The following is a 21,853-nucleotide window of genomic DNA, read 5'->3' as shown; positions in this document are numbered from 1 at the left end:
GAAATCAGAAAAGGGAAAGCTCAAGTGACATGGAAAAATGGACAACACATGAGATTTAGTTTCAGGAGGGCTGGCTTCCCTTCTCAGCAAGATCTCTTACTTCTTGTGTAATCTTGACCAAATCATTTTATCTAGGTTTTCTGATCTGTAAAATGAAGGGATTGGAACAGAAGACTTTCTAAAGCCTTGCACAATGCTACATCCTATGCTGTATAAGTTCTTGCTCAGCCACTTTATGTATAACCTCGCCCAACACATTTATCCTCCTTGAGCCTGTTTCTTTACTTGTAAAATCGGGATAATATTTATACAACTTCAGAGAGTTCTTGGGAGGAAAATAACTAGATAAATGGGACCTGTTATCAATGATCCTTGAAGCTGAGGAAGCAAGGTGCCAACCATTGTGTCTAAACAGTAGACAATGTATACAAAAAGTGCAATATGAAATTATTAAAACTTAAATAACTTTTTCTTAAGTATTAATAACTTAAAATTGAGCTTTACTTTTGAACTATTCATTTACATTTTATCCTTCTTTAAAAATATGTAAGAATTAAAAACTATGGCTTGTTATCTTAAGTTATTTTTTAGTAGCAAAAACATAACTGAACTATTTTAAAAATAAATTCAATTGATATCTTTTGTTTTTACTTCATCTAAATTTCCCTCTGTATTTTTCCCAGAAAAAACCATTTCATATAACAAAGAATAATTGTTTAAAGAAAAAGGAAGCATTCAGCAAAATTGATCATTTCACTGAAAAAAAGTCTGAAAATGTGTGATGCTCCAGAGATGGGAGGTCCCTGAAAAGGAATCGAGATGTTTGCTTATATCTCTTCTTTAGGACTGTGCTTGTTCTTTGTAACTTTACAAAGTTAACTTTGGATTATTTAGTAATTATTGGTCTTTCCAACTAAATTGTTATAGTCACGGATATATTGTTTTCTTGGCTCTGCTTACTTCACGCTAAATACATTCATGCTTCTCTGTATATCATATTCTTTTTTTCATATAGCACAATAATATTCCACTGCATTAATGTACCATTAGTTTAGCCATTTCCCTTCACTTCTCTCAAGGTTGCATTCCTGCTGGTCTAGACATCTTTCACCATATTCCCATTACCCATATTCCTTTTATGTGCTATTTTCTACCATTAAAATGTAAGTTCTTTGAGGGTAAGAATTATCTTTCTGCTTACATTTGTATTCCCAAACCATAATCTCTGGCATTTAATAAGAGTTTAGACTTCTACAATCAATAGGCATCTTTGTTTCCAAATTGCTTCCACCAAAAAAACCAAACAAAAAACAAACCATATATATATATATATATATATATATATATATATATATATATATATATATATATATATAATGTACACACACACACATATCTCAATACTTTCTTCTTATTAATGTCTTTCTTGGGGTCTGTCTAGTAATGGAATCTTCCTATCAAAGAATATGGACATTTTAGTTCCTTTATCTATATAATCCCAGATTGCATTCCAAAATGGTTATGTTGATTCACATTCTACCAAAATCCCATAAGTTTGTCTGTCTTCCCCAAAACTTTCCTATTCAAAAGATATTCCTATCTTTTATAATCTTGACCAATTTTGAGGATATGGTGTAAAACCTCAGTTGTTTTGATAGTAATTAAAAAAATTTTTTTTAATGATTTGGAGTGTTCTTTTGGCTATTAACTTTGTAATTCTTTTTTGAGAAATATTGGTTAATATCCTTTGTCTAGAACTGATTATCATTTTATTGAATAAGTGAATTCTATACCTATTCTCTGAATGGTTTCTATGTAAAGCTGCCTTCTTCATATAACTCTCAATGAAGTACCATTCACTTAATGGCAGCTATCTAATGACTATCATAGCGTCAGAGAAGAAAAATAAATGTGCTCCACATGTATCATAATGAAAAATAAAACCTGCAAAGTGATGGCAAACATCCTGAAACCATAGATTTAGAGCTGAGAGGGGCCTTGTTTAATCCAATTTATTCATTTGATAATCGAGGAAATGAAGTTCTAGAAAATAAAAGTGATTTGACTAAGTTATACAAACAATAAGGAGCAAAACAGAAATTCAACTCATAATACTTCTGACTCCAAATGTAGAATTTTTTGTTTTGTTTTTTCCCTAGTACAGTGAGCCCGAGCTTTTTTCATGAAGTAATTTGTTCTTAAGTCTGTACTACTGTCTTTCATCTTCAATCTCTTTTCCCCTAGCTCCTTAAATATGCCTTGGGCTCCCCTATATTAGGTTGGGGGGGAAAGACTTGATCTTGAAATTTTACCATCCTCTAGATACTATCATAATTTTTGCTTCCTTGTACTGAAACAGTCCTTAAATTAGTAGCCTACACTTTTATCTTTTAATTCCTCTTACTGTGACAACCTGAGCAATCTGCCTTCTAGCACCATGATTTATCAGCTGTCTCTTCCTCAGTCAAGAACACAATTCACCTGTAGGCCTCTATGTTTCTTTTGTATTTAATCAATAACTGTGAACCAGGAGCCAGCCACACTCAGCTAGCAATATAAAATATTGCATGAAGTAAGCTACCTTTGCCCTGGGATTAGCATTTACTGGCCTATGTCTACTTCTCTGTCTGCCTAAATTTGAACTACTGGTTTGTTCTACTTCCTGTCTGAACTAGTCTGCCTGGATATAGACTATTAATTTTCAAGATCTATAATATCTGCCTATTTCATATGTTCTCCTGGAATCTGACCTCTTATTGGACTCTGGGGAAGATGAACAGGTTACTGTGGCCTAAAGTAGAGGGTTTCCAGCTGGCCACAGCAATGACACATTAACTTCAGGGTAATAAGAGAGCTCTTGATGCAGGTAATCTCTGAGTGGAAGCTGGCCCCTGGGTATTTGTGATAGTAAGAAAGAGAATTAGTTCTTGATTTGGATTTGAACTCAGGTCTTCATTGTTCCACCTAACTGCCCCACTCTAAAGTAGGAGGCAGAATAAATATAATGGTCCTGATAAGATGCTTGAGAAATATTCTGATAAATCAGAGGAGAATCAAGGCAGAGTAATACTATGAAAACCCAAAGTAGGAGAGAGGAGGAGAGAGGTTAGTCAGCAGCGTCAAATGATGGCAACAGGTCAAGAAGGATGTGGATTGAGACAAAGGATGTGGATTTGACAAAGGGATCATTGTTTACTTTGGTGAGAACAGTTTTAGTTGGATGATGAAATTGAAAAAACAGATTGCATAGGGTGGGGGAGTGAGTCATTCTGTGAATGAGTGGTAAAGGGAGATAAATTGAAAGCAATGAGTCTAGACAGTATTTTTTGGTTAAAAAGAGGAAAGAAGAGCACCAGCCCTGAAGTCGGGAGGACCTGAATTCAAATGTGATCTCAGACACTTAACATTCTCTGTGTGACCCTGGGGCACTTAACCCTAATTGCCGCAGCAAAAAAACAAAAAACAAAAAACTAAGATTTAGGCTTTAAAGCTTGAAGGGACTTTGCATATCAATCTAGTTCAGCCCTTTCCTTTAAAAGAAGACAACACTGAAACTGAGAGATTAACTTCCCTAAAATTATGTAAGAATCATCACTTCTCATTCCTGTCCTTATAATTTGTCTTCCCCCCAAACCACCCAATTTATGTTCATGATACTCCTATTATATTCTCAAGGATACAATATTTGTTAATCTAGCTTTGACAGTCCTAGACTTCCCCTCCACTCCTTTTCCTTTCAACTAATCAATGACACTCATTGAAAGCTAGGCCAGGATCTGTTGGAAATGGAATTTGTTAAATTTTCTGAAGCTTTACTCTTCAGAAATCAGCAAATAATACAAATCAGGCTTTGTTGTTTTGTTTTGTTGATTGTCAAGATTTTGAAAAATGATGGAGTAAATGTCAATAACCATTAAACTTAAAAGTGTTTTGTAAAGCATGCATTGCCTCCCTTTCCCCAGCTAATTGTTAAATATTTATGAGCATTTTTATCCTGAAGGCACTGCACATAAGGATATTCTTTTTGTAATTGGTTATGCCTTCCCTTAAGCTCTTAAAACACTGGTCCATAAGATGTTGCTTCACATTGCTGATTGCTTCTTCCCTCAAAACAAACTTTTAAAGTTTGTTTTGTAAACTGAAAGCCTAAGATAACTCAAAATCTTTCAAAGTTATGGTTAGTTTTATTATGTATTTCATATATATAACTACAAACATTGTTTTTATGCATATGCTGCCACGAATATCACATTTTCTGTTTTAATATAACTGAAAATTGGGAAGAAATATTGGTTATTCGTGTTGGAAGGAAAAAATTGAACAATTATTTATTTTTCATTGACTGCACAATGGAATGAGTTTGAGATTTTTTTCTACCCAGGGAACAATTCTTCTGAGAATAGAGTAAGAGAATTAATGCAAAGAGTTAGCAATAACCAAAACTTCCAGAGGAGTTAGGAAAGTATAATCTGAAAATATTTCTCAGTCTTTGTTTTCCTTTGTTTTGGTTTTCTTGGAAGTGGGAGAAGGGAGAAAGACAAGGCTATACAAGAGAGGGGAATTCTGGAGTTAAATACAAATAAATAAATAAAAAGAATTTGTCTTTCTTCCCTCCTCCTAACATTGCAACTGATTTAATGCTTTTTAATTTTAATAAATAATTCAACATTAGCATTATATCAACACAATCCTAGGGCAATTACCATTGATTATAAAGTAACTCCCAGGGTCAAAGGAAGTTCTATACCGAAAATTATTTTCTTCTGTTGTTTTTTTCTTACTTCCTCAAACCTTCTCCCTCTCCTCATCACTTTACCATCTGAATTTTCTTCTCAATGTCATTATGAAAGGAGTCCCAAAACTCTCTAAAACTCCTTGAAGGACAGATTCTCCTTGAATCCTGGTCTCTGTAAAAGATCCTGAAAGATGGGCACCACCCCCATTGATAACACTCACTACTGATTAAGCTTCCTATTGAATTAAAAAGACTCATTCAATTCTATTCAAATTCAGCTCAAGCTGTACCCAGCCCTATCAAGAACTGCCCTCAGCTTGTAGCAAAAAGCTTCTATTATAAAAGAGCCAATCTTAAACCCTCTCCTTGCAGAGGACCTAATATGCTATCCTTGGCATAGTAAACTCTGCTCACTGCATTATTCTCTTTCAGCATTACCCTCTCTTTATCCTCACTTATTTCCCTAATGAGATTTTATTCCTCTCTGTTAGGATTTCTCTACTAGAAACTCTACTTCTCTGCCAGGATTCCTTCACTAAGGAATTCAACCTTTCTATTCATGCATAGCAAAGGCTGACTTCCCAATGCCAATAATAAAATTCTTTTGATCAGTCTAGCTTTTTGGGTTCATAAATTCCTTTATAAAGGACCTCTGTGCTGCCAGAAGGAGGGTTTCCAAAACTCCCTACCCATGTGCTGAATCCCAAGGGGATTTAGGAGAGCCAAACCTCTTTATTTGGTTCCCTAAACTCCGAACCTGCCACTAACCTCATCATTTAACTCTCTGACCACCAGGAACCCTAATTTCATCATGTGGTTCCCTGAATCTAATATCATTTGGTTCCCTGATCACCCAAAATCTAGTTCTCATCAATTACTAGGTCTTAATTTTCTCATAGAGCACTGCATTTTCTCTAATGAAGGCACACCACGCAGAGCAGTTCTGTTCCAGGGTCTTCTATACCATACAATTGATTCTAAAGTTGTTAAGAGAAGCCTTGAGAGTATCCTTGTATCTCTTTTTCTGACCTCTTGTGAGCACTTGCCATGTGTGAGTGGAGTGCAGGGTATTTTCAGGGAAGACTAGTAGCGCTCGTTGAAGGCTGCCAAGCCGTTTACAAGCTGCTTTCCATTTTTGATGTTCACCTGATCCACCTATCTCTCACCCTTATAATTCCAAAAAGCTATAGCATGAGCAGTGACCAAATCCCATTAAACCATTTTGGGATAGTTGGTAGAAACAGATGCTGATAAGGTGGCTCAGCTAGACTCTTAGGTCATATTTCTTTTTGAGACCACTTCTAGATTTCTTCTCTGTTGCAAGGGGTTATAGTCTTATGTTGTTTCTTCTCTCAGGTGAATGACTTTTTATATATACATCAATACAGGGTACACATGTCTTCTCCCTAATGAATACAATATATCCTACTAGTCTAGTAACTTCAGTGACATGGCAGAGGGATATGAAAGAGGAGGAAACATTCCCTCAACCAAAACTTCACATCAGTCTCTTCAGACAAACCAGTTTTTCTTCCTTTCAGAATTGGTTCATTTTGTTTCTTCAGAATTGTATTATTGAGAGCTTTTTTTCAACCAGATTGACTTCCCCTACAGAATTCTAGTCCATAGGAATCTTGTCTTTCCTCTTTAACTCTTTGAAATCTATGGATAATAGTTTATTCCCAATTAGCTTTTCTTTTATCACAAACTCTAAGAGGGACTATCCATTTCACCTTTATTACCATTTCCTCTCCAATAGTTGCTAGGGAAAATTAGATCCAAAGTAGAATTTCTCTTTCTTAGCTCCACCACTTTTTGAAAGATGAAATTATTATTAAGGTTAATCCAAATGATACTAGCTACACTGCTTTGGGAAGAGTTCCAGTGAATGTCTAAATAAAGGAATTCCCTTATCATTATTTTTACCTGTCTCTGGGCCAGGTTTGTATTCTCTGAATGTATCTATTTCTTTTTTCTGTTTAGGTGATCTAAGTATACTCCAATGATTTAAAAGAATGTAGGGATGAGTTGGATTGAATGACTTCTGAAGCCCCTTCCAACTTTGAAACTGAAAATGATTCTAGGAATCAATGTAAACAAATCCTATGATTTTTTTAATAAAATGGAAACAAAGAAAATAATTACAAATGATATAATAAGTTAAGAAAATCTTTTAAAAATATTTGATTCATATACCAATGAAATTAAATAGCATTTTGCTTTTCTGGTGTGCAACTAAAAATTTTGTAGTCAATTTGAATTTACTAAATCTCTGATTCCCTTTCCCATATATTTTTAAATAAAACTTTCATTTTAAAAATCAGCCTTTCCAGAGTTGTTTTAATTTGCATTTTTTCTAATCAATAGTAATGTAGAGCATTTCCTAATGACTATATAGCATTGATTTCTTACAAAAACTGCCTATTTATACTCTTTGGCTGTCATAAACCATTGACATCTTTGATTATTTTCTGTACTCATTCTGTATTTTCCAACTTCACAAATTTTGGTAATTTTTGTTTTTAAAATTTACAGATTTGTCCCTCTATATCTAATTAATAATGTTACCACTCATTGTAGACTAAGGGTTTTAACTTTTTATGTTTTTTGGAAATTTATTTGGCAGTCTAGTGAAACCCATGGATACTATCCCAGAATAACATTTTTCAATAATTCAAGGGAATGCTAAATTTCAGTTTTAAGGTGATGAAAATAAAATCTGATTTTTCTCCATGCAAGTTCATAGATCCCCTGAAATCTATTCATGGATCTATCCAGGTTCAAAACACCTGTTCTAGATTCATATCATCTTATTCCTGAATAGCTAGACTGACCCCCTATGTAGTCTCACTGTTTACAATTTCTATTTCTAATCTATTCAACATATGACTGTCATACCAATTTTCCTAAAACATTTCTTTGAAAACACATTGTTTTTCTGTTACATAACATGTCAAGCCCAAACCCCTTTGATGAATGTTTTCAAGGCCCTACTTTATCTACCTTCACTTTCCACTACTATACATCATTTTTTATTTATCTATATTATTATCTATCTATATATTATTTATCTATTATATTTTTACTATATCATCATTTTTTATTACAGTAAATCAGATCTCTCCATATATTTCAAAGTCTATTAAAATTTTAAGTTATTAAAACTTAAAACTGCACTGAGACTTTGGAATACCCTGCATGTGGCAAGTTTCTGTCTGCCTCTTTGTATTTGCTTGTACTGCTCATCCTGCCTTGAAAACTATACTTCATCTATTCTGCCTATGGAATTCTAGCCATTAAACCTTACAAGAAGTCTTTTCTATTTACTTTTAATATTGGTCTCCCTGTTATCTGAACAACTATATCCTTATAATTAAGTACCAAAAAATTTAATCCAGAATTGAATGCTATTTCATTGAATGCTATTTTTGGTTTTCCAACTACACTATACATTCTTTGAGGACAGGGATGAAGAAGGCAAAAATTGTTTTCTATTTATTTTTATAACATTGACACAGTGACTAGTGCATAGTAAAAAAAAACCCCAAACTTTAAAATATTTGCTTATCTCCTATCTGAGGACATACAAAATGTGGCCAACATATATAGGCACATACAATATACACAATTAATAATCTTTGAACAAAGTTTGGATTTTCTACAATACTTTATAGTAAAATTTTCTTAAGTTAGAAAATATTTCAACTAGCTAGATCTTATAAACATACACCCATGAATTCTAAAATGTATAATTTACAACAAAGAATTTGTATTAAACCATTGTGTGCTGAATAAATAGTATAGAATACAGTTTTACAAATTTAAAGTTAGAAGGACTTTAGAGACTTTTCTTGTTCAACCCTTCCCCTGCTTGTTTTACAGATATGGAAACTGAGGTCCAGAAAGTTGAAATGATTTTTTCAAAGTTATTGAAAAAGTAGCTTACAATGTCAGAATTTGAAGCTAAATCTTTGGATTCCACATATTCTTTCCACTGTGCCAAACTATTTGCTATTTACTACTATTTAGGATACTATTATCCTAATTTTAAATTGATGTGAAATAAATAATTTATTAGAATTTGTAATGTCCACATAAGATATCTCCATGTAAGGATTATTACTGAAGATACTATGTTACAACATAACTGAAAGATAGAATATAATAAAATGTTCAACTTACTGCTTTATCTCCCAGAGCAGTTTTGAGACTAAGTCTCACTTTAAAAGCATTTTTTGCATCTGCCATAAAGAAAAACAACAGATTATAACAAAATTTTCAAACAGTGAAAAACACAGATCTGAGTCAAATACACTTGAATCAAAAGGAAAACATCAACATTTCTGGAATGCAATACTACGCTATAGATTTTCAATGGAAATTTTTTTATAATTATTTTTAGACTACCAGTTTAAAATTTTGTTTAGAATTCTTATAATATATATAGCTTATGCTATAATATATGTGAAAATCTCCTGAAATAGATCATCAAGATAAGTATTTTAATCATTGAGAAAGCTGTTATCTTATTTTCAAGATTCAGGGAAGCTTACCTGGTTGACAGAGCTGAGCATGAATAACAGTGACCAAAGACAAGGTATAAAACAAAGCCACTAACATGTTGTCAGATGGATGTCAGAGTGGAAACCTCAAGGCAAAGAGAAAATAACCTACCACAGTAAAGCTGTCTTAAACTTTCTATGACCCAGGATTAGGACATCAGCTCAACAAATGAGCCACCAACTAAAAGGTTTAATAATTAACCCACATCACGATAGCTAATAGTTACAAATGCAGACCCTATCAGTTATTTACTAAAAATCTGTTTGGAAAAAAGAGATGAGTTTTTCTTCCCAAACTCTATTCTAAAAAAAGTTTCATTTTGTTGACCAAAATTCTTCATCCTTATCATTTTCAACTCGTAGTCCCAGCTGATATACATAACAAACAAAAGAACTCTACTGAAGTATTTCCTTGCGTTCAGCTTGCTATTTGAGAGTTAAGATAGTTTGCTATTAGGTAAGGCATATGAATTCACCAAATTCCCTCTCACTTTTTCTTTGCTGTATGAGGAACAATTACTTCCATGGATGTGCTTATCTCAGTCCTCACCCCACAACCACAAATTAAGGAAAATGTTCATTTCATTCAGACATTTTCACTTAACCCCAAAGTTCAGTAGTTGTGATATCTAATTTTTTTTAAACAAATAAAATTCTTAGTAATGAAGTCCCAAAATTTGCCTAGTTATCAACAAACCCACAATCAGAAAAATTAAAACAGGCATTTTATGTTTTTTATAATAATAGCTTTTTATTTTTCAAAATACATTTCAGCATTCACTTATGCAAAACTTTGTCTTCCAATTTTTTTCTCCCTCCTTCACTCTCCCTCCTCTCCTAGACAGCAGGTAATCCAATAAAGGTTAAATATGTGCAATTCTCCTAAACATATTTCTACATTTATCTTGCTGTGTAAGAAAAATTAGACCAAAAGGGGGGGAAATGAGAAAAAAAACAAGCAAACAAACAACAACAACAAAAGATGAAAACACTATGCTGTGATATACATTCAGTCTCCATATCCTCTCTCTGGATGCAGATGGCTCTTTCTATCATAATAAATCTATTGGAATTGCCTTGAATCTTCTTCTTGTTGAAAAAAAGCCAACTCCACCAGATCATCACATAATCTTGATGTTACTACGGCATTTGATTTTAACTAAAAAATTAGTGGAACACATAATGGAATAGTTTTGAAAGACAGGAATAATATTTTCATGGATTTTTTCAAGATCATAATTAAAAGCCAACTCTATAGTTGTACAACCAGTATTTGTAAGTTCTCCTTTTTCACCCTTCCAACTTGGGAATTATATTTTGACCTACTAACCTTTGTGGAAAATTCCAGTGTAGTAAATACCTCTCATCTGTTTCCCTTCAGTTGTAAGGAGATGGCATCATATTCACAGGAAAAGGTGTAGTTACCATAGAATTAACAAGAGTTATTCTAGTTTTTCAGCTCAAAAAAATGACATTTTCTATAACCTCTTATAGAACTCTTAGATGAAGCTCTTAGATGAAGTGGAGATTTGCTGAAAGGATGAAGTTATTCTCTAACCTGAAAACAGAAATATTAGGACAGATAAACTTGGGTCTTTACACACAAATCACACAGATTTAGGCTGTAATCTGCATAGTAGCAGATTAGTAGCAACAAACAACATTATTATTCTGGAGATTTTGTAGGTCAAATAAGAGACTGGATTTTGGATGTTCCTCTACGCACAGTCACTAGGATTAAGTCAAATATTTCTTAAAGAGAAGAGCTCAATTGTTTTCTTCCTTCCTAGTCCTTCCATCAGCCTTCCATATGTCTATAATTGAAAAGATGGGGATATAGAATCTTGGTCACATAAAATTATCTAGATTTGTAAGCAAGATTGGTAAGCATAGTCATCAAATAAATATTTTTGATCTATTGGTCATAAATATCAATTCAGTCAAAGTGAACCCATCTTTCTCAAAACAGAAAACTTAAGTTGGTAGAATAAACTATAGAAACTTGTAATACACAGTACATGTTTATGCTATGTACATGCTATGTACCATATGCACTAAATACATCATACATGTATAAATTCAGGATGGAAAAAACAATCCTGGTCTAGCAAATTGGTGAAAATATAGAAAAATTACTTTGGAAGAAGCTTAATAGAATATACTACACTTGAAGTCAGAAAAGCTTTGGTTTTACTCACACTTCAGATATTACCAACTTTGTGATACTAGACATGTCACCCAATTTCTATCAACTTACTTTGTCTTATTTCCAAATGGAGATAATATCTACTCCATAAGGTTGCTGCTGTAAGACTCAAATGAGATCAGGTAAAGTGCTTTGCAGATCTTAAAGTTCTGGATAAACAAAGTATCTAGATATGAACTACTGTTATTTGAAACAAAGTAAAGGCCTGAGATATGAAATGCAATAAAGACCTAGGTAGGGAAATTTACTTAGGTCACTATACAAAGGTTGGAGAAAGGAGAAACAAGCAACTAGATCTTCCAATAAGAGCTTGTAAGTAGTAGAGGAGGATGTGCTAAGGAAGTTAAACAGGTTGGTGGTTCTGAGAGATATTGGTCAGTCCAATAAGCATTTATTAAGCACTAACTATGTCCTAAGCATTATTCTAAGCACAATGTGTAGATAGAAATTTGAAGCAAGAATCTATAAGATTTTAAAACTGATGAATAATAATAGGATGATGTCAAAGTTGTTTGCATAGATGACTAGTGGATAGTGACATAGATGGATAGTGATTCTCCCTCCCTCTTTTAGGATTACTTGAAATCTAATTTGATCATCTTAGTTGTAGGTAATTTTGAGTTTTCCACCAACTCATATGGGCATTTTCAGAAGCTTCACAAACTTTTGTTTAAATGCTGCCTTTGCAGGAGCATTAGCAGTGTAGTGAGCTGTCCTTTGTGTTCTCGATTTAACCATTTTAATTTTTTTGGTAGCCTGATGGCTCTTACATTCAGCCTTTTGAATTTTGGTATTCTGAAACCACTTGGATAATATATCCTCCGGAGAAGCACCATCAATGATGGCCATCTGAAATATAACAGCCTTGTGAGTTATTTTCTTTTGAATTCCTTCTGACTATCTTTTTGTGCTTTCTTCTTTACACAACAATTCAATAGACCAAAAATAGAGAAATCTGGAAGAGAAAATAAATGGGTTTAGAGGAAAATTACATGTTCTTTCTTGATTATAGTTTGAGATCCCTACAGGGCATTCAGGTAGAGATCCATAACTGAGCCTCAAGAAAGATAATTGTGTGTGGGTATGTCTCTGTATATACATACATATACATATATATGCACATACATATTTATACATATATGTGCCTGTATATGCATACACAGATCTGATATTCATTCACAAAGAGGTAATAACTGAATTCATGGGCACTAATGATAATGCCAACAGAGAAAAGGTGAAGAGAGAACATAGGACAGAGTCTCATGAGACACTCATAAATAGAAGGTTAAGATATGGATAATGATGTTTCTAGCAAAGAAGACATGATTAGAGAGATAGGAGGAGAGTCAGAAATAGCTTTAGGAAAGAGGAGAGAAAGGCAGTGTTCAGGAGGAAGGGCTGGTAAAAATTGTGAAAAAGTTAAAGAAAGGTAAATGATTAAAACTGAGAAAGTTAGCAGTGAAGATCCTTGGTAACTTGGGAGAGAGCCATGTCAGTGGAGTGTTAAAGGTTGGAAACCATATTAAAAGAGGTTGAGAATTATTCAACTCCAAAAAGTCATTCTAGTGAGTGACAATGAAGTGGAATCCAAGGACTCAAGAAGTTTTTTCCAAGATATTACCTGTAAAGGTGAGGGGAGACATAGTATGATAACTTCTTATTTTAAATAGTCATTATTGCTAATGAGGGGGTCAGGTAAGGGTTTAGGGGATATCTGATCAACTGAGTCCCTCAAAAAGCCTGGTGAAGTTCCAGACTGAATGGTCCAATTTGCACAATGTAAAAGGGAAGGTTTCAAAAACAATGAGATATAAGTATGTATCCCTTCTAGATGCTGAGTGGCTGTATTTGTACCTTAAAAAGGGCATGAGATTTTGAATGACTTATTTGTACACAGAAAGATAGAAAATTTGGCTGAGTTTGATTAAAAACAATGGCCTTATTGCAGGTCTAGATAGAACTGGCTAGAGATTTTAAAAAGATGGGATGTGATTTAAATAGAGAGACTATAGAAAAGGCCCAGCTATGAAGATTACAAGTTCAGTTCTTGCCTCTGACAAATACTGAATGAGTAACCCCAAGTGGGGCAGCAAGGTAATACAGTGGATGAAGTGGCAAGCCTAGAGTCAGGAAGATTCATCTTCCAGAGTTCAAATCTGGTCTCAGACACTTACTAGTTGTGTGATTGTGGCCAAATCACCTAGTTCTTTGCTTCAATTTCCTCATCTGTAATAAGGAAATGAAAAGGAAATGGAAAATCAGTCCAGTGCTAAGAAAACCTCAAATGGGGTCATGAAGAGACAGACATGACTGAAACTTCTGGAAAACAACCCTCAGTAAATCACTTAAACTCTTCATATTCTAGGCAATATTATAAGGCTTATATATAAGCAGAAGATGCTGATCTGAATTTGTAGAGGAAAAATTTATTTATCCAAGAAATTTCCTATGCTAATGAAATCATAGGTCCAGCTCTACCCTGTTGTAATACTTTTATCTTGACCATGCTTCTTTGAATGTTTTTTCTTTGAGGTTTTATCTCTAATGTGAAAATCCTTTAAAAAATAATATTGTAGATTTTAAACCACCTCAATATCACACCTATTTAGAAGAAGTGGTCCCTTTCCTTAGATTTCAGGCATTCTATTGTGTTCTTTATCCTATCTCTTCCTATTTCCTCTGGGAGCTTACCTCTTCAAGGATCATGTCCTTTTTTTCTCCTTAATTTTCAACTTCTTTTTTCCATTGGCTCTACGTCTGTTTATAAATATGAACAGATCTACCTTCATCCTTAAAAATCCCTTACTTGCTTCTATCACATCCTCAAGCCCTTCCTTTTAGAGGCAAAGTCCTAGAAAAAGTCATCTGCATTGAGTCATCTCCAGTCTTTCTCAGCCACATTTAGGGATAGTCACAGATTAGGTTTCATTATTTATCATAAGTACAGCTATTAACCATCTATCATTCCTCTTAAGCTTATTCTTTGTTCTCATCATGATCTCAGATTCCCTTATACCAAATATTTTCTCAACCTTTATTCTAATTTCATTTTAACTCCTTTTCCAAATATTTATCTTATAGTTAACCAATTTAATGAATATTTTATTCTTTGACTTCTACTCTTTTAATTCCTAGTCCTCTCTCTATTCCAAATTCAAATGCTAAATTATTCCCACTGTCTGCCTCTTACAGTCTGTCTCATGTGCTAGAGAACAGAGTTAGAGGAAGTCATAATCAGGTTGACTAGATACATTAAAATTTTATATTATTTCAATTGTGTTCTTATTGAAGCAAGGCAATACATTTTTTCCCTAATTGATTGCTATCCTATTCCTCACAGGAGCTATTCCAAACCACATCTTTTCAAGCCTCCCCATTTCCAATTTTCCACCTACCTCGGCTAAGGACAATGTCTCTTATTTTAATGAGAAAATAAAGGCTATTTGCTATGGATCCTCTCTTTTCTTCTTTTCATCTCAAAACCCCTCAACATAATCTTTATAATAATAACAATATATATATGTATATTATATAATATAATAATAATAACAAAAATTCTTCAAAATCCTCATCGCATCTATTACTTGAATATATCACAAGACTGTACTGGACTCTTCACTTGCTTTACTCTCACTTTTGGTAGGTTTAATTTTCACCTCTATCAGATGCTAAGCCAAAATTGTTTTTACTGAACTTCAGTCCCACTTCACGCCACTATAGGACATATTCAACTCAATGTTCCATAGGCATCTCAAATTTAATATGTCCCAAACAGAACTCAATATTTTCCTCCTAAAACATATTCACTGACTCCCTTAGAACTACCTTTTACTTAAAGCCTTCCCTAATTTTCCTAACTAATAAATAGTATCCTCTTTCACAGACATCAAACTATTTTGGGTTCATTTATCTTTATTCTATTTATCTTTCTATATACTTATTGTTTCTCTCAATAGGATGTGAATTCTTTGAGGGAAAGGATTTTTCCATATTTTGCATATATATCCTCGGCACCTAGTATAGTGTATGCAATATGAGTTTAACACTCTTGTTAAGAGGTCACCAGTTATGTCTGATTGTGTCCTCATGGAAAAAACTTTTATATTCCTACCAGGTTTTACTAATGCATGGTTGGTTATTGCTTTTATATCTCTACTTTCCTGTTTTAGGTAAAGTGGGTTGGAGATGGATATTGACGAGAGGAGCCCCAAAACTTTTTCTCTTTCTCTCTTACTTTGGGGAGAATGCTAAGCTCTCCCCTGAGAGACCCATCCCAGGGAATCAAGATAAAGTAGTTTCATTCTGTTATCTGGGTGGGACTGGTTGAGTCCAGGATCACTCCTATTTAGCCTGAGCTGGAGATTTCTATTTAACTCTATTGAGTTGGAGATTAGCCTAGAGACACTCATTCAGTTCCAAGATTTTCTATTCTGATTCCAGCTCAAACTGCTCCAAGCCCCTACCAAGAGCTGCTCAGAAAACAAGTTTCCTTCAACCCATCTCCTTGCAGAGGATCTAATATGCCATGACAAGGAACCTCTCTCTCCCTTTGGCATAGCTGCAACCTTCTGCCTGCTGAAATGATATTCTCTTTCAGTGTAACCCCCTCTTTATCTTTCTCACCTATTTCCCTTACAAGACCTTATTCACCTCTCTGTAGGGATTTCTCTGCTAGAAACTTTATATCCCTCTGTCAGGACCTTGCCACCAAGGAATTCAGTCTTTTTATTCATGCGTAGCAAAGGCTGATTTCCCAATGCCAATAATAAACTTCTTTTTGTCAGTCTAGATTTTGGGGTTCATAAATTTCTTTACAAAGGACCTCTGCACTGACCAAAGGGATTCCCACAACTCCCTGCCCTGTGCCAAACCTCATCATTTGGGGACACAACCCTGAACCTCATCAATATGATCTTGTGACATTTTAAAATTCATGAGACCTAGCCACTAGAAGTTTAGGATCTGTCATCCACAGATGGTTGGAAATCAGATGATGAGAATTGAAATACAGAGCTATATTCCTGACCCAGATCCATGGTTCCTGAGATGTACACTCATCCAATGTTACATCATCCTTGAAAGAGAATTTGATGGAGTAAACATTTTGGAAAAATTGTTTTAAGTTTGATCTCTCCTCCCTAAGGACTTATGTCCCCAAGGAAGGTGGCAATGATGGGGAAATATTTCTACTTCTTGCTATATTTTCACAATAAACATGTCTTTGGAAGGGGAAGGGGAAGCTTATTATTTAGTTGATACTTCCTTGTACTCCAATTTCAATGATTAGGTCCTAGGAGATAGGCTTTTTAGATATTTGATGAAATAATTTCTAGCAATATGGAATAATAGACTCACTGATAAAAACCAGAAGAGAATATCAACTCTGTCATTTTATATATTAAATTTTTATAGGTTTTATAGATAGAAGAGGTCTAGGAAGGTTAAGGGACTTGTCTGGGGTCCTAGAAATAGTAAGCATGACCAGAAGAATTTGAATCCAGGTTTTCTGAATCTAGAGCCAATGAGTATTCTTTCTACTCCACTATTGGGACCTTAGGTAATATTAGATAATTATAGTAATTAGTTTGAAGAAAGCAGTTTCAATGAGCCTTTATAAGTCCTGATAGTGATAATAATCAGCATCATTATAAAATCATAGAATTCAGACTAGAAGAGACCTCAGAGGTCATTAACTTGATTCTTTCATAGACCAAAGAGTTGCTTGAGGGCACATATGTTTTTAATGATCTTATGTTAGATGACTAAGATAATGATATATTATTTTTTGAATGAGTAACAAAAAACTGGGCCCTGAAGCAGTGAAAAGCTTATTGATCCTCCCATTTCTGTTTGTTGTCTACTCTATACCAACCTGAAAAGCATTTTCTTAGCATACAACTATTGATTTGCTGCCTGCTTAGGTAAACAAAATCAGATTTTTCTAAGAGCAGAATAACATGTTCATTTTTCTTTTGACTCATACAATATGTCCTTTAACAGGCATAATAAAAACCCTAGGGGAGACAAGTGACATTTTTCTGCAATTAAGTGAATGAAGCAGCAAGCCATAGCAGACAATGTGCCGTCTTTGGATTTGGTGATATGAAGGCTGAAAGTGGTGCCTCTTACACAACCTCACTGTGTGATACATGCAAAGTCATTTAACGTTTCAGTTCTCCAGTGTGATTCTCTGAGACTATAAATGACAGAACTTATTCCTGTCCTGTATAGAATTTTCCATACTGATAAAAATCATAGATTTCTTTTAAAACAAACAAAACAAACACAAGGATTAGATCACTGGATAAAGATTTTTATCTTGACCCAAATCACATATGCAGATATTTGACAAGATTAGAGTATATAAATTTACAAAATTGTGCTAATATTTCTTTTTAAAAATAACTTTGATTTTCAAAATATGCAATGATAGTTTTCAACATTCACCCTTACAAAACATTATGTTCCCAATTTTTTCTCCCTCCTTTCCCCTCACCCCTTTCCCTAGATAGCAAATAATCTATGTTAAACATGTGCAATTCTTCTATACATATTTCCACAATTTTCATGTTTGTACTAATATTTCAAAGTTTAAGCAATAATCTGAAATTTTGTTTGATTTGGAAAGGAAATATTTCTGGATTTTGTACACCCCAGATAGATAACATAAAAGCCTTTATATAATAAAGCTGTACATTAAAGTCAAAACTGTATAGTGTGTGCATTTTTTTCCTCTGGTGAGCTTGGTGTTAAATGTTTTCCAGCATAGTTCTGTATCTTTGCTTCTAGGTTTCTGTGTAACTGAATAACGAAAATTATTCACAAAGTATATTATCAAAATCATAATACTCTCAGTGTATTAAATAATAGTTTTGTAATACTTTATGTTCCCGTAACATGAAAAACAATTTTTTTACATTTTGTTTAAAACTTTGAGTTCCATATTCTCTCCTTTCTCCTTCCCCTGCCCCTATATTACATGTGAAATAATGCAAAATATTTCTATAAAAGTCATGTTGTGAAAGAAAACAGATTTCCCTCCCCAAAAAGTCCTCAGAAAAATAGTTTTTCTTTTAAAAGTAGGCTTCAATCTGTATTCAGAGATAATCATTTCTTTTTCTGAGTCTGGATAGCATTTTTCCTAGTTTTAGATCATTGTATTATTGAGAATAGCAAAGTCATTCGCAGCTATTCATCTAAGTAATAGTTTTAATCTTAGTTTTAATTTCCTGTAATTCTGTTAGTGGAGGGTGGTCCCTTTACTTTGTATACTGGGCAAATCCAGAAAATTTCTTAAAACATGTGATTCTTTGAATGGTCCAAAGACTTTTGTGTATCAGATTCTCTCTATCTTTTTATTTTCTCAAGATTAGAAATAATAGGGTTTAGGGACTTGTTTATTAGAATCAGTAATTAATTTGGTGTTGACCATAAAACCTGAGTTTCTCTCACCCAGGCTCCAAGTACTGTGTGAGCCGGAATTCTCACTCAACCATATCTGATAGCTCCCACCCAAATATTTACTTTTACTAATTAAAGAGAAAATCTATTTTATTTTGTTTTATATAATCTCAACTGGCCTTACACTGATGCATAGCAAACCTCCTTTTTGACCCTATCCCACTTCAAACCTTCTCTTCTCTCAAGTAACCTACATTATTTCTTGCCTCTCCCTTTCAGCAGAAGACCAAGTCATCTATTTTACATTTCAATTGTACATCTCAAATCCCTTTATCATCATCCTTCATCCTCTCCAGTCTATGGAAAAGAAGTGCCTCTTTTACTTGCCAAAGCCATTCTTTCTATTAATGCTTTTGATTTTTTCTTTTTCCATCTCTTCTTGAAGCTTGCCCATTCTGTCATTTCTTCTATATTCTTCAATTTCTAGATTTAATCTCTACATAAAGATCCCCTAGCTCTTTTCCTGTTACCTATGTAAATGCCCAAATCTTCCCCATCCTTAAAAATTTTTACTCAATCTTGCCATATACTTAATATAACAATTCATATCTCTTCTTTCACTGCCAAGTTACTAGAATAAATTTTAAAAACCCACAACAGTACTTATTGCCTCCATTTATCATGCCAATTATGTCTTAACCCTTTGGCTGATTCCCAGTTTGAGATTCCCCTTGGAATCTCAAATAAATCACAACTCAAATAAATCTGCTTTCTAAAAAGTTACCAATGATCTCTGAATCAATAACTCAGTTGAAATCCTTCTTGACTGCTCTGCAGCATTTGTCACTCTTGACCATCTCATCCTCCCAGATACTTTCTTCTTCATGATATTGCTCTGTCTACATTCTCTCGTTTCTAGTCTTGTCCTATCTTCTCAATTGCTGTTTATGGATCATCTTTATGGATCATCATCCTTGTCCACCTTCTTTTTATAGTTATACTCTGGGAACTCATCTCTTCTCTCTACACTTTATCTCTTAGAGATCATATCAGCTCCAATGGATTCAGCTTTCATCTCTATAACTATTAAATCTATATATTTAACCCTTATCAGTCCCTGAACTTCAGTCCCATCGTACCAAATGTCTGTTGAACATGTCCAACTAATTTTTTGATATGCAAACCAAATTTCGTTTTTTTAAAGCAAGTTATCCTCTCCTTAAGCTGATTCCTACTATAATTTTCCTTATTTTTACTGTTCTGCCACAGTTCCCTTTTAGTGTCCTGACTCAATTTCCCCAATGGTCCTGCCTCAATTTCCCTAAATTGTTCTGCCTCAGTTTCCTTAAATTGTCCTGTCTCAGTTTCCCTGAATTGTTCTTCCTCAATTTCCCTGGTTGCAAACTCCCTTTTCTGCTCATTAGAACTGAGATAATTAGGGCTATGGAGATCTGGTATTCAAAAAGATAAAATTCCAGATATCTATCTCAGATACCTAATTGGTATCCTCTAAGTCCAGACTTCCTGGCTCTATATGGACACTTCCTTAATTCCCAATTTGTTAGAATTTATGGTCCTACCCCCAAACTGTCAGAACTGGATTGATGGTCCCTGCCTGGAGATTCCCACTCACCAGAGTTTGGACTCCACTTGCCTTTGTCTACCCTAACTTAGAGTCATATATATGTCATTGAGAACTCACATTAGATGCTGGATGCTTTGGACATCAGCTCTGGGGACAACATGCCCCCCAGCACAATCTTTTCCTCTTAGAAATACGAATAAAATATTAAAAACTCTCTAATTTCTATCTTGCCTCAGTTTCACTGGCATTACATTACTGAGGACTGGATCCTTCTTCTAGTCACTCAGTTTCTTCTTATGTCTATTATCATCACTTCAGATTAGTTACCAAATCTTGTAAAGTTTACCTCTAATTCATATCTTGCATTTCCCCCCTTCTTTTCACTCAAATAGTCACTACCTTAGGTCAGGTTCTTATTCACTCTAAGACAAACCATTAGAAAACATTTTCTTATTTGGAAGGAGAAGGCAATTCCTATGGAGAAAGGAAGGTTTTCGTGTCCTGGTCTACAGCTATAAATATCCAGGACCTAACAGAGTTTGCCTCAGCATGTTAATATTTATAGGAGTCCAGTTTCTTATCAATGGCAACTAGCATGCCCATTTCTCACCTCAAAGTTCTTTACTTGTTTCCTCAGAGAGGAAACATGGCCACACTCAGGACATCACCCTGATGAGGATGAACTCTGAAACTGTGTCCCCTTTGATCTATAAAAGAAGGGAGATTGGGGTCTCAAACTCCAAAAAGTCTGGAAAGAAATATACTTTCCAGACAAACCTTTTCTAAGATAAGTGGCTTCATTCAATTGGAGATCACCCTCCATTGATCTTTTGGGGGTGCCGATCCTCTTCAGGAAATTCCAATCTGAAAAGATCTTGGTCTGATAATCAGCTCAAACTGCTCCCAGCTGCCCAGCCAAGATTTGGTCATAAAATAGGTTGCTATGCTCTACCACTAGAACCTCATCAACCCCAAGGGATTTTATGCCTCTCTCTGGAGGCCCATCATGACCCCTAAAACTCTTGGGAATGAAGGCTAATTTCATTTTTTTTCCTAAATGTAACTACTTGAGGTCTCCTGAGTTCTAGCCTTTTCGACAGAAAGTCTCTTATTTTATTTTTGCTTTGTGGCTGAGTCGTTTTTAGTTTTGGCTGACTCTTCATGACTTCATTTGAGGTTTTCTTGGCAAAGATGTTAGTGTGGTTTGCCACTTCCTTCTCCAGATCATTTTACAGATGAGGAAACTCCTTCTTTCTACTGTACCCCCTAGCTATACTGTAACTTTCCCTATCCCCTTCCTTAGTCAAAAAAGTTCCTATTCTATCTCTGCCCCCAACTCTAGCTTTAGTGGGATGGTAAAATAG

At 34.3% G+C, this 21,853-nt stretch overlaps 1 protein-coding gene across 4 annotated transcripts in view; it reads right to left on the bottom strand.

Moving 5' to 3' along the window:
- CLTRN (collectrin, amino acid transport regulator) overlaps positions 1 to 21,853 on the bottom strand; it is an 87,284-nt gene that overhangs the window by 60,177 nt on the left and 5,254 nt on the right. For 2 of the 4 annotated variants that reach the window (XM_074299925.1, XM_074299926.1), the window contains exons 2-3: positions 10,628 to 10,855; positions 8,918 to 8,976 (exon numbers count right to left, since the gene is read on the bottom strand). In XM_074299925.1, the coding sequence (XP_074156026.1) occupies positions 8,918 to 8,976; positions 10,628 to 10,664 (96 nt within the window). In that variant the 5' untranslated portion in view covers positions 10,665 to 10,855. Of the gene's footprint in view, positions 1 to 8,917; positions 8,977 to 9,288; positions 9,444 to 10,627; positions 10,856 to 18,198; positions 18,281 to 21,853 lie in introns of those variants that run through there. The other 2 variants (XM_074299927.1, XM_074299924.1) reach the window with 2 other exon arrangements.

The sequence above is a fragment of the Sminthopsis crassicaudata genome, chromosome 3 (assembly GCF_048593235.1).
Source record: "Sminthopsis crassicaudata isolate SCR6 chromosome 3, ASM4859323v1, whole genome shotgun sequence".
In the NCBI taxonomy this organism is placed as follows: domain Eukaryota; kingdom Metazoa; phylum Chordata; class Mammalia; order Dasyuromorphia; family Dasyuridae; genus Sminthopsis; species Sminthopsis crassicaudata.
This window is presented reverse-complemented; position numbering and strand designations above follow the sequence as displayed.